The sequence below is a fragment of the Manis pentadactyla genome, chromosome 8 (assembly GCF_030020395.1).
Source record: "Manis pentadactyla isolate mManPen7 chromosome 8, mManPen7.hap1, whole genome shotgun sequence".
NCBI classification, from domain to species: domain Eukaryota; kingdom Metazoa; phylum Chordata; class Mammalia; order Pholidota; family Manidae; genus Manis; species Manis pentadactyla.
This window is the reverse complement of record NC_080026.1, coordinates 10,064,765-10,077,500: the sequence shown is the minus strand read 5'-3', so window position 1 is coordinate 10,077,500 and position 12,736 is coordinate 10,064,765. Positions and strand designations below refer to the sequence as shown.

General features: G+C 41.3%; 1 protein-coding gene across 2 annotated transcripts in view; it reads right to left on the bottom strand.

The window, feature by feature from the left end:
- Window positions 1-12,736, bottom strand: part of FIGN (fidgetin, microtubule severing factor) — a 121,849-nt gene that overhangs the window by 3,038 nt on the left and 106,075 nt on the right. For both annotated transcript variants that reach the window (XM_036884284.2, XM_036884285.2), the window contains one exon: window positions 1-6,336. This exon is cut by the window's left edge and continues 3,038 nt beyond it. In XM_036884284.2, the coding sequence (XP_036740179.2) occupies window positions 4,082-6,336 (2,255 nt within the window). In that variant the 3' untranslated portion in view covers window positions 1-4,081. The remainder of the gene's footprint in view (window positions 6,337-12,736) is intronic.

Genomic DNA, 12,736 nt, shown 5'->3' with positions numbered 1-12,736 from the left:
TTTTCAAAAGAAGAAAAAAAACACATTAAAACACTCTGAATTCTCAAGTGGCCATGTATCTTTCTGCACATATGATGAGAGGAAGTAACCAGTTGCTTCTGAATAATGTAAAATAGATGTTAGTTTTAAAGTTTAAATAGATGGTGGGGTGAGAGAATGACACACACACACAAACGCACACGCTGACTATATATATAGATAGAGATATATATCTATCTATATATAAGAACTTTATCTTAGTGGCCTCAATAATTGAACAAACTGTGTCCCTTTCACTTTGCACAAGACAGTTTAAATGTGCATGATACTCCATTCTTGCTAAGAAACAAGACAGTGGGATGACAAAGCATCTTTCTGCTTGGACTTGGACACATCTTCAGAGGAAAAAATCTAAATGCCTCTAAAACATATTTCCCAACCCACAAATATATGTAAATTTACAAAGACCTATTGTAGGGATTAATTTGGACTTTTTTTGGATGTATTCTTTTGAAAACTGCATAGCCAAGTACTATACAACCCATGTGAACTGACCTTGCTATTTTACATAGCATAGCCTCTGGATAGCTTTTATCACTTGCCCAGATGGTGTTTGGCCTATGTATTTTAGTGGAATGGTTTATTTTCTCCTTGATAGGTTTCAAATGCACAAGAAAACATTATACCCGTCTATCTGCATTTGAGTGTAATACAAACTGACTAATAGATAAACATTCTGTGTGAAAGTAAATAGCCTTAAAGTATACTGCCTTCACATTCCATTGATCAGCTCAGTCAGCAAAGTTTTCCATATTGTCATTAATGTTCTAAATATTTTGGTGAGAAGCATGCCAGAAGTGTGGAGCATTTCCATTTGTGTCACACGTAAGGTCATTATGAACTACCTCTTGAATTTCTATTGATCCTTGGGCTGAAGTAGTTTTTTCTTCACTTCCTTTTTTGTCCCTGTTGGAAATGTTATTGCAGTTGTGCATAAGAGAATTAGACGCTGCGAAGTGGACTGGCTCAAACCTGCTGGCCAGACGGCAAGGGATTTGGACTGGCTCATTACTTTACCTTCCTTAGTAACCTTCTCCAAATTCTTAGCAGTCAGAAAGAGGCCGAGTATGAAGCCTGATAACTCAGTTGTTCTATCACTGATTGTACACATTCATTTCTCAGAATGGGGTACCCCACCCCCAGCCCAGGCTCCAAAAGGGATGGTCAGAAAAGAGCTCATTATTAGACTAGCCCACAGAAGAGCTCATAATGCTGCCATAAAGAATCAAAGAATCACAGGAGAGCACGATCTACTCAAAGGTCAGCCTTCTCTCCCCCAACAGATCTTCATTCATTTCTTCAGCATGCCCAATTTCCTAAGAGATCAAATCCTCGAATTCATGAGGCTAAATGAAATTCACACGACTTCAGCTTCTGACTAAATACATGGATTTTTGACCACTCATATCCCAAAGTAATTTTTAAGTCATTTAAGGCTAAAAGCCAATATGTATGACTTTAATAATTTATTTTCAGTTCTATAAATGAGTGTGAAACACAATAGTGCAGTCATATATTTGGCATTAACTCTTACGAGCCACAAAAAATGTGGGTCAAGACTGGATTTTCCAAAGTTGTCTAAATAAGAGCGGGTTTATCAAAACTTGCCAGTTGCTTTCAAGTGAACACAGCATGTTGGCGGAAATGAAATGTAATGTCTAAAAGACAGAAAATAGGTCAGCACTGTGCAAAAGTAAACTTGTCAGTGAGATCAGTATAAACCTCCAGGTTAATGGGGATATTAGAATTTTCTTACAATAAGGGATGGGCAGGGTAGAGCCAGAAGACAGTGCAACGTTTATTCACTTGTGAAAAGCTGAGGACATACTCAAATAATTATTTTTTGTATCCTTAATGAAAGGCACTGCTTTTTAAAATGGAATATTTATGTGTAAGCACAGTTTGAACTGATAGAGTATCAGAGTAAATTAAATGCATTTGCTCTGTTTTCAGCAATATAGAAAAGAACAGGGGAGTCATGATCAAGCATCAGAAAATATCAGAAATCTCACGAAATTCTAGCTTTCTCTATGCTAAGTGTTTCACAGCATTTGACATTGCAGATGAAATCAGTAAAAAAAAAATTTTAAGGAAAAAAAATAACCAAGACCTCGCTTGGGACTTCTCATTGCATTTATTTAAATTTCTTTGTAATGTACACCACTTTTTGAATACATAAAATGCCAGTGCTTTGCAACAGTTTTGTTACTGAATTTCTCAACTAAAAAAAAAAGGAAAGAAAAAAAACCACAAAAAAACCCCATGAAAAATACATTCAAAAAGCCAGGCTGTTCTGCTTTTGCAAGGGCAGTGGCTTTTTAAAGCTCCAGCCTACACGGTGTCTGCTCAGAGGCGTGGCTAGAAGTCAGCTATCAATGAAAAGTTGCACAGAAAGCATTAGAGGATACAAAGAACAACTTGGTGGGGAGCAGGAGAGGATTGGGAAATTAAGAATAAAGCCACACATACCATGGGGGTGGGGGTGGACTCAGGTGGCAGTGAGCACGACTGATGTTTTGGGAAACGAAATATACGGGGAAAGATGGGGGAAAAGTGACATGTTTGGCAAGCTATATTGTGTGTCTGTGTGTGTGTCCACTTCCAATTTTCTACTTGACTTTCCAAGAGAAATGTAACAAAACTGAGGTAGAAATGAATGTGGGAGCACTATAGCCCAGGAGATTGCAAAATGAGAAGCAAAATTGCACTGTTGTACAAGAGAAGAGTCAAAAAGGAGAGGGGGGTGTAGACGTTCTTTGCGGCTATATGTAAGTTGGTTGGTTGTGTTTTGTGTTTTAGTTCTGTAATTATCTGTTTTGGTTGCTATCTTCTGCATTCTGTCAAACAGCACGGCAAGCCTATCAGCTAGATTAGTGGATAGAATGACACCATTCCCAGCAGTTTTAAGAGAGAACTTGCAAACCGCCACCATGACCACCTCTGCAGTAAAAGGCAGTCCTAGTTTTCAGGTACTAAGGGTCCTGAACAGGTCTTGTGGCTGACTGTTCTAGACGCTAGCACAAACCGCGTAAGTAGCTTTCCATTAACCAGTGTACCTTTTAAGCACATTTTCATTTCATTTTCAAGGAGCAATGCACGAAGAACTTGTGCAGTTATTGACAAAGAGAATGATTTTGCTCTGGTTAGTTCCCCGTAATCAGTAAAAGAACCTGTTTTGAAAAATCCTTCCATTTCTACTTTAAATTGTAAATACTCAGTTGTATCGCATGTCAGTATTTTTCTGGATACATTCAAAGTAATTTTCCTTGCTCTTTTCCAATTGTTGAGGTAAACATACATTTTAATATAAAGTAACATTGAAGCCTATCCCATTACTCTCAGCAGTACATAGTGCTTTCAACACATTCCTTTGAGGTACTGTACAAATCACAATCGCTTTCCTGAGTTTTTGCAGACAAGAACATTAAAAGAAATGAACTGCAGAAATTAAGGTCCAGATTACCGTTACCCTGTGTACCTGTTCTTAGCTTAATACTGCAGAACAGACAGGATTGAGGAATACTGTTGCTCTTAAAATGGCAAAAAATCTGGTTTTTCTGTCATAACACAACCGTTCATCTCTTTAGTCCAATAATGTTTGAAGTTAAAGCTCTTTATATTAGCACATGCCACCAATGTAATTGTGAGGCAAACAAAAAATAAAGCACCACTCCAGGCACTTGACAGCAACTAAATCTCGAGAACAGCAGAATGGAATCAACACACGAGGTTCACGTCCTTCTGGAATCAACACACTTGCGCCTTGCTCCTTGGTGAGGTGTTGTCTGGCTTGAACCGAACTGAGCATCAACAGATGCTTTCTGTCATCTGGGGCTTTCAAATCAGAAGCTCTCATTTGACGCATTTTTCTTTTTTTTTTTTTTCCTCCAAATCTACCCTGACTCTAAAGATGCAACTTAATCGTCGTCTTCCCCGGTACCCTTTGCGATTTAAACACTACTGGAAAGGGGCGCTACGCCCTATGTAGCAGGTTTTATGCGTGTGTGCCAACATTCATTATATATATATTTTAAAGAAGTTATCACTGACTGCAACCGAACATTTTGTTCCATTCAACATACATATCAAGCTCTTTTTGAGATATGCTAGGCTGAATCTTGCAGAAAGCATTCTCAAAGTCTTGATATGTAATGGGCCTCAACTGGCCGGGCATGATGGCTGAAAGGTCTGCGGCTGGCATGGCGTGCAGGGGGCCCACCGCTGCTTCCTGACACGAATGAGCCACGTCGAGTCCAGAAAAGCCTTCTGTGCGCTGGACGAGCAGTGCCAACTCCTTGTCGTTGAGACAGTAATTGTGCTGTGAGAGCAGTTGTACTATTATCTGGTGTCTCGCTGTGCTGTCAGGAAGTGGGATTAAAAGTCGTTTCATGAAGTACCTCCGAAGAGATTCATCTATTTCTTCTGGTTTACTGGTGGCACAAATTACTACGATTTGGTCCTCAGCTGAAGTTAGCACAGTGTCCAGCTGCGTCAGAAACTCGGTTCTCATCCGATTGACTGGACTGTGTTCCTCACTCACTGGAGAGGAGAGAAGCACGTCAATGTCACTGACAAAAATGACCGAGGGCTGGCGACACCTGGCCACAAGAAAACAGGCATGGATGATCTTCTCTGCTTCTCCCAACCACTTGGCGGCTAGTCCAGAACCGGCGATTTTAAAAAAGGTGGCCCCCAGCTGACTAGCTATGCATCTGCCCAGCAACGTTTTGCCTGTTCCCCGAGGTCCAAATAACAGGATGCTCCGAGGTAAGGCCGTCAGGCCACTGAATGCGTCGGACCTCAACACTGGCCATAAAACCTCCTCTTTGATGACAGCCTTTACCAGGTCGAGACCCGCGATGTCACTCCAGTCCACGGGGGGGCCTTGGGCGATAATCTCGTTGGTTACCAGGTCGATGAGGTGCGCGTCAGTGTTCTTGAGTCGCTCGTCGGCAGAGTGGTTGGCTGAGGTAGCTACGCGGAGGCCGGGGCCTTGCATGGGGTGGGAGAGAAGCTGCCTGTGCTCGTCCCCACGCTCGCTCACCACGGGCGATGTGTACTTCCCAAAGGACTCGCTGGATCTTGATCCCAGTGAATTTTTAGCAGTACTGTAGGAAGGGGGGGTCAGAGCCCTACTGGACTGGCTGCTGAATTTCCTTGCCTGTTCAGAGGACATGAGCTGCTTCGTCGGCTTAAACGCTAAGGATGATGTTTCAGCACTTCTGTCAAAGCCATTCCCCCGATTTGAGTTTGAAATGCTGTTGTCGGGCATTCGGTACATAGGACTCTGTGTCGATCTCTGTTGGCCATAGCTGTAATTTCCATAACTGGAGTCCATATCTCCTTGCCCTGCCATATAGAAAGCTTTCCTCTTGAGAGAGCTTGCCGAACTGTTGGTCAGAGCTGAGGGTGCAATAGGTGTCAAGCCATGACCCTGGTAGGTGTAGCCAGGAACAGTGGTGGGGGGCAGGGGAGTGGGGGCAGGAATTCCTGAAGGCAGGTAGGCTGAGGGAGGAGGGGGTGCACTGCCGGGACTGTACCCCGATCCCACAGCAGTCTGAGGAGGGTAGCTAGCAGAGGGATAGGTGTAAGTGGAGAGGTTAGAAGTCCCATTGTAGCCTGGGACCAGGGCTGGTGGCGGAGGAGGGGGTGGCGGCGGCTGCAGAAGCCCAGAGCTATGCAAAGGAGATGGGTGAGGGGAAGGAAGTGCAGGTGCGGGCTGGCTACTGTACGTAGAATGCAGATATGATCCGTTGTATCCTGGGGCATATTCCTGAGATGGGAGCCCTGCGTGAAGACTAGGTACAGTGTGGCTGCCACAGGTACTACTTGAGTAACTAGGTTCTGTGAGGTTGCTGGCCACCCCAGGAGAGCTCCCTATACTTGCAGAGACATCTGCTGGAGGGAGGGCTGAACTGACTCCAGCTTTGCTGGCAGTGATAACATCCGGAACACAGTTCATGGGATAAACAGCTTCTGAATTCAAGGAAGGCTGCCAGGGTTCACTTTCATTTTTCCGACCATTCACGAGTCCTGATGGTGCATCTGAGTAGTTGCTGAGGACGGGTCGGTCCACGGGGCCTTCCAAAATGCCAGAATACTTCTCTGCATATTTTTTCAGTAGGTTGGATGCGGTTAGAGCAGATATGTCATCATTTGCCCAGGCGTACTGATAGGTGCGCTGCAAATGACCTCTGTAGGCTTCAACTTTGTGGGCAGGAGACCGAGTGGTTGAGGTGATGTCAAAGTGCTGTTCTGGCCACTGGGCATGCTCCGGCGTCCACTGCATCTTCAAGCCTAAGGATTTGGGGAAAAAAGTTAATTTACTTAGAGAACTCATCAGAACTGTTCCAACTTTTCCCCCCAACTTCTTTTGTTACCTATTAACTTCTGTTGATGATACATTATAAAGGAGATTTCCACAGTTATAAAACCTCCTATGATCTGTACACTATGTACTCTTTGAAGTGGACTGAATTTCAGCCCTGGATAAAAAGTTGAGTGGAGTTTAAATGAAAACTGTAGAAGACCTAAAATTCTTTTGTTTTTAAAGCAACAGACAAATCTATTTCCATTAAGCCTATAGAGTTACTGACTATACACACACAGAAACACATATATATATGTACACACACATTCTTGTTGAATTAGAATTCACTCAGATTCTTACAATAATATATGCATACATTTAAGAAATCTAGCATGGGACAGTATTAACACATGCTATATCTTGCTATGCGCCGTCTCTTCCCGTCCCAGTTTCTGTTTTATATTTTAACCAATATGTAAAAATGAGACACAGCTGACAGATTGCATCTAGGATACCTCTCTTACTTGGTACTGAACACCTAGTTAGCACAGTATAATGCTCCCTGCACAGAACAATATGACACAGACATAGCAGGTCATTCCATAATCCAACTCTCATCTAAAGTGGTCCACGACAGTTTCAAATCTGCTTCGTGGAGTGCAGCAAAGCAATCTCCCCGGCAGCGCTCCGTCGCTTTCATCACACAAAGCCTACAGCTCGGTATGAATTACAACTGGCTCCTTTCTGCCTCTCCGTTCTGCTGTTGAGTCTCTGGAAAAAAAACAAGCATCACTTGTCTGTTGGTCTTCTAGCCAGCATTCTCCCTCCTTCTCTTACAATCCTTCCGCCTCGTTACAGCCTCCAACGAAGAGGGGAGAATATGCGTATACATACACACACACATGCAGATGTACACACACATATACTTATCTATATATCTTTATACTGACATACAGAGATATACATACAGAGAGAGGGAAGGACAGAAGAAGGAAGGAAGGGAACAGAGGTAAAAAAGGAAGGTTAGAGAATCTGGATTCTCTTTACATTTCTGTGGAAAGCCATATGTGGCATAAACTCCAAGCATACAACTAGATAATGAGATGCTGTGGGTCATTCTATCAGCTCCTGGATGACTAACTGAAGCAAGGTGACTGTGTAGCAAAATATACAGACAAGGGAATTTTCACATTTAAGAGCAGTTGGAATCAGGAAATCCTTTGTATTTTACAGTGTAGAGAGAGAGGCCTTAGAAATTGCCTTATTTCACAGATTAGGGAATCAGTCCCCAGAGGGAATTTATCGTGTACCCTGGAGGGCTCAGAGAGTTAGTTAACGGTGGGCACTGGAACCCTCTGCTGTTTCCCAGTGCTGGCTTCTCCCATCCTAATCTTGGTTTCGAACGCGTCCTCTTCTGGCACAGCTATATTAAGCAGACCTCCTTAATCTCCTTTGTATTTCCCAAAGTGAATTGGGCAAACCGTCTTACGCCCTGTGGCGGATTCCTGGATAAGGAGGCCGGGTCTAAAGGAAGTGTCTGTGGCATCAGCTCCCTTCTGAATCACGGCGGTCTATTTTGACAGCTCCTGCCCCCTTCAGCCCCCACCCGCTCCTTTAGTTCTTCCCTGCCTGACTCTGGCTTCTGACACGGCCAGCTTTGACTTACTGAGCTAAACTGAACAGAGCACAGAGTTTGGTAACAGAATGGCATGTTGATTCCCTTCTGACTCCCTCTTCCTTGTTTGCAAAACCACTGCACCAGACATTGGAAGTTAATTAGCAGGATGGTGCTGTGCTAATTGTGTTAATTTACAAGGTTTTAGTCAAAGAGAATCATGCCAGGGCTGGCACTGCTGTCATGCTTCCGACTTAATGATTAAGAAATACTGAAAACAAGGTGGGAAGGATTGCAGTAATTACACAATAAATGAATAAAGCAACAGGATTCATTTGCAAATATATTTTACTGCAGTTGTACTCATTTGCATTTGAATTTTTAAAAAGGATCCATGTAGATATTCATTTGCAAATCACCATCTCAGTTAAATTAAGTCTGACTGTTGCACTGCATAACTTAATCAAGCATTATATATATATATATATATATATATATATATTTCTTTAAGTAAAAAATACTAAGACCTTCTTTTTCTTGTACATGTAATAGACTTTCTCTTCATTTTCCTTTCCTTCACTCCCTGCAGATTTTCACATATTTCTCTTTTAAAACTCTACTTCTTAAAATAGTCCCATCAATTGGGAAAACAAAAAAGTACTGAAAAGTCTTGATGAAGCACAGCTCGCATCATTTCACTCAGAGGAACTCTGGGGGTGAGTTCTAGGAAGGACTCAAGTGATATTCTTAATTGTTTCTGCTTTCTCAATCACTGCTTTTTAAGGGGGGAGGAAAACACACCGCAAAATGGGTGAAATGACCAAACCCACACTTAAAGGGGGAAAGATGCAATTTTAATGAAGCAGCATTTCAGGAATCATACTTTCATTAAATTCAACTGGAAATTATTAAGAGCAAATCACCAGGAACCAATCGCAAGTAATCAGTATCTAAATTCTTCTAGTGTCCTGGGACTTACCACAAGCCTTATAAAAAAGAGAGAATATTAATGGGACTGTAATGTAGAACTGTCTAAAAGACCTACAAATTCATTAGTCCTGTAAATTATTTCCAGGGAATTTCTATTAGGATGTTTTTCTTTAAAAGACTATAACATACAGAGTTGAGAAAATGAGAACATACATATGCGATGAATAGGAATTTGATTAGATTGATACACAAGGAACATGAATAAATGTCTTGAAACAAGGGCTCAGAAACTAATTTAAGAATCACAGGTAATGGAAGTTATACCACAAACACCACCCAACATAACACACACATTAAAGGCATGGCTTCCTTTCCGTGGGCTGAGCTAAGCCACTGTTGGCATTAGTTAACAGACAAACATACAAACATGATATAAAAACAAAAAGAAAGCACTTTCGGTTTAGAATAATTATTTGACACTGCTTTAAGTTCAGAGTAATTGTTTAAATAAGAAAAAAGGGGCTTAAAATGTTGTATTGGCTTAATTTCTTCTTATAAATTAATTACTTATAAAAATATGGAAAAATGATTTTAGGAAGTTATAATCCCTGTAAGAGACAGGGAAGTAAAGTTTAATAAAATAGGTTAGCCATTTTCACTGGGTATGTCTGCCTAGTTTAACTCTAGCAAAACGAATTAAATTTCCTAAGATTTCTATTTCATCTGAAAATTAAGCAAAGATCCTATCTATCAAAGTTATTTATTTGGAGTAATTACTGGATACACCATTGCCTTTTGATTCTTATGATGTTTTTGGATGTGCTTACCATGATAATTGAAAGTTTATTTATTGATGCATACTAAATAACAATAACTTTAGCAAGCTGCAAAAAGCAAGATTGAGCTTTGATTAAATAACTTTCAGGGAACAGAATTACTCACATGCCCTGAAACATGACTGCTTTTACCCAGTGCTTTAAAATCATAATATTATTTGAAAGTGTAAGTTGAGTTAACTCTAAGCTAGTTCTTAATTTTTACAGGACCTGAAGAAGCCAGTGTTCAGATCATTCTGGCCTTACAAGCATAGAGTTTAGTTTAGCATCAGTTTCTTGAATTTTATTACTAACTGGAAGTAGAACCAAACTTGTTTTTGTTGCTAATGCTATTGTTCTGTTTATTGGGGGTGATATTTCTGATGAGAAATGGAAGAAAAACACAGAGCTAAATGTTCTGTGATCATGCACCACCCAATTGTATTGCTGCAATCTGCAACTAAGAAAAATGGCATATGCGTGTCACTTAACTTGGCCCCCGAATAATAAGATGGGTTTTAAAAACAGCTTTTACATGGTTTCTCCTTGGAACACGCATAGAAAAACCTCATAAACAATACTAGTTTAGCATTATTAGAAACATGACTCCAGAACAATAACTCCCACTCCTGTTTAGACACAGCTTAAATAGGTACCATAAAACTCCAGAAAACAGTGGAAACTAAGAAAAATAGTTCTTAAAGGTAACTGAAGAATTGTTCCAAAACATCAATTTTTATTTTTGAAAGGATCAGAAAATTCTTAAGACAGCTGGCAAATTTCACAATGCAATGGGTTTGTTTTTAAAATAAGTTATTTAATAGAAAATTACTTTTAAGATACTTTGGGTGTCACACAAGAATGACAGACACTACAGTAAAAAGCCTGAGCATTTTTTAATTTTATTGTTACAGGATGAATTTATGTACAAGTCTGTATTTCCCATAAAACTGGACACTTGGGAGAGCAGGTTTCCATTCTTATCATTACTGACTGTTTGATAACTTAGGTTTAGTTACCAAACAGTCGCTGCCTCATTGCTTTACTTCCTCCATTTTGCTCTTTATCTGGGAAGAATTGGGAAATACGAGGCTAAGCCTTGTAGAATCTATTTTTAGCACACCTTCCTGGAAATGCTCATGCAAGGTCCTCGCGGCCCCACCCCCAGCTGCTCTCTTCTACAGGGCTCCCATTGCGTCATTCTGGCCGCCAGGGCCTCTGCCTTCATCGGTAGGTTTTCGCAGGGACCCCAGGCGGACCCCAGGTGGACCCGGGCGGGCGTGGAGGGCTGGCTTGCGGCGGGGCAGCTACGGAGCCTCACCCTGGCCTGCGTGACGTCGCTGCACCTGTTACCCTCCTTCTGGCTACCGTGCCTCTGAACCTGTCATTCTTACTTCTCTTAAACATTAAAAAAAAATAACGCTGCTATCGTATTTACCAAGGTTCTCGTGAGAAAACAATCAATACGGGGGCCAATACAACAAGGCAATTATAACGGTTTACGGCTTCCTCAGCTCTAGAAATTCGACAGATTCGTCATCTCCTGGGTAGGAAAGCAGGACACGCACTCCAAATTTCAAGAGAGCGGCCAGTTCACTGGCTCACAGTCCGGGTGTAGGGTCTGCAAGCGCCCTGGGACTGACCACAGGCCCGACGCGGTACCTGCTCACCATGACTCTTCCCCGGGAGTGGGGGCCGAGAGAAATGTCGGGGCCACCTCAGCGGCCCTGTGCCCGTGGGTTCTCACCCTCGCACGCCAAGAGGCAAGCACAGCAGAAGCTGGCATTGCTGGTACAAACCCGTTCGATCTGAAATCTTCTTCAGTCCATTTCCTGGTAATTCCTAGCCGGAAAATGTGAAGTCCTAACTAAAAGTAGTAGCACGGGGAAAAGTGAGAGGAGGAAGCAGAGAAATTACATGCTCTCTTCAATCTACTTAATGTGGTTCCATCTTCAGAACCCCAAAGTGAGAAGTCCTCTGTGAGCTGAAGCTGATGCAGGAGCCGCTAACTGTATTCAGTCAACAAACTGAGGGTCCACTCTCTGCAAAGTCCAACGCTAAAAAGCTAAATCGAGGGCATCTGTTTATCAGGCAATGAAACTTTTCCAGCTTTCTGTCTCCTTCGTAGTTTTACATTTTAAATTCTCTGAAATTAGACTTTTTGATTCTAGAAATGAGGAAACTTTAAAGTGACCTAGTTTCCAGTACAGACAGCTCAGATTCAGTTTACTGGGACTTCACTTACTCTGGTATTCTGTGAGGGTGAATACTATTTTGTCTAGCACAGTGTTTAATTTGGAGGCACTGCTAGATTGTCGGGCTAGAAAGGGACTGAAGAAAATATAAAGAAGGTTCTAGAATTTTGTCTGAAAGCGAGTACCCCACGCTGGAGAATCGGACCAGTGGCTTTGCTCAGGCCATCCCTTATTTGTTCTGATCTTGGTGAAGTCACTTAAGCACATTCTACTCACTTTTCTCAGTTATAAAAAGTGGGCAATAATGGTCATCCCATACCTCACTCGATTGTTGTTAAGATTACCTAAAATAGTAATACTTGTGAAAATATTTTCCAACTGGGAGCTGCTACACAAATATTTCTTGTTACTTTTATTTTGAAAAAGCCAGCAGTGCATTAAACACTAAACAAAACTGACAAAGCAGAAAAAAAAAAAAAAGTAAAATAACTCCTAGAATTTATAAGTCACTTTTTCTTCAACCTCAGGACAGCTACTGTAAAGGAAATTTTCCAGTGGGAATGTTGGTTCTAAGAAAGGTATCAAAATTCTCCTGTACTCAGCAAAACACAGAGCATGATCTCCTTAATCAAAAAGGTGTCAAAAATTCAAAATGTTTTCATAGTATTTTATTTATTTTTAAGGTTATTTGTGACTCAACATTTGCAGAGACCACAAGAAAAAAAAGTATTTAGAGGTTTAAGACCAGTTAAGAATGATCTTGAACCCCACAGTCGCAATAAGATATTCTAATTATATAGCAATACTGTCAAATGATTTTTCTCCTTAAATC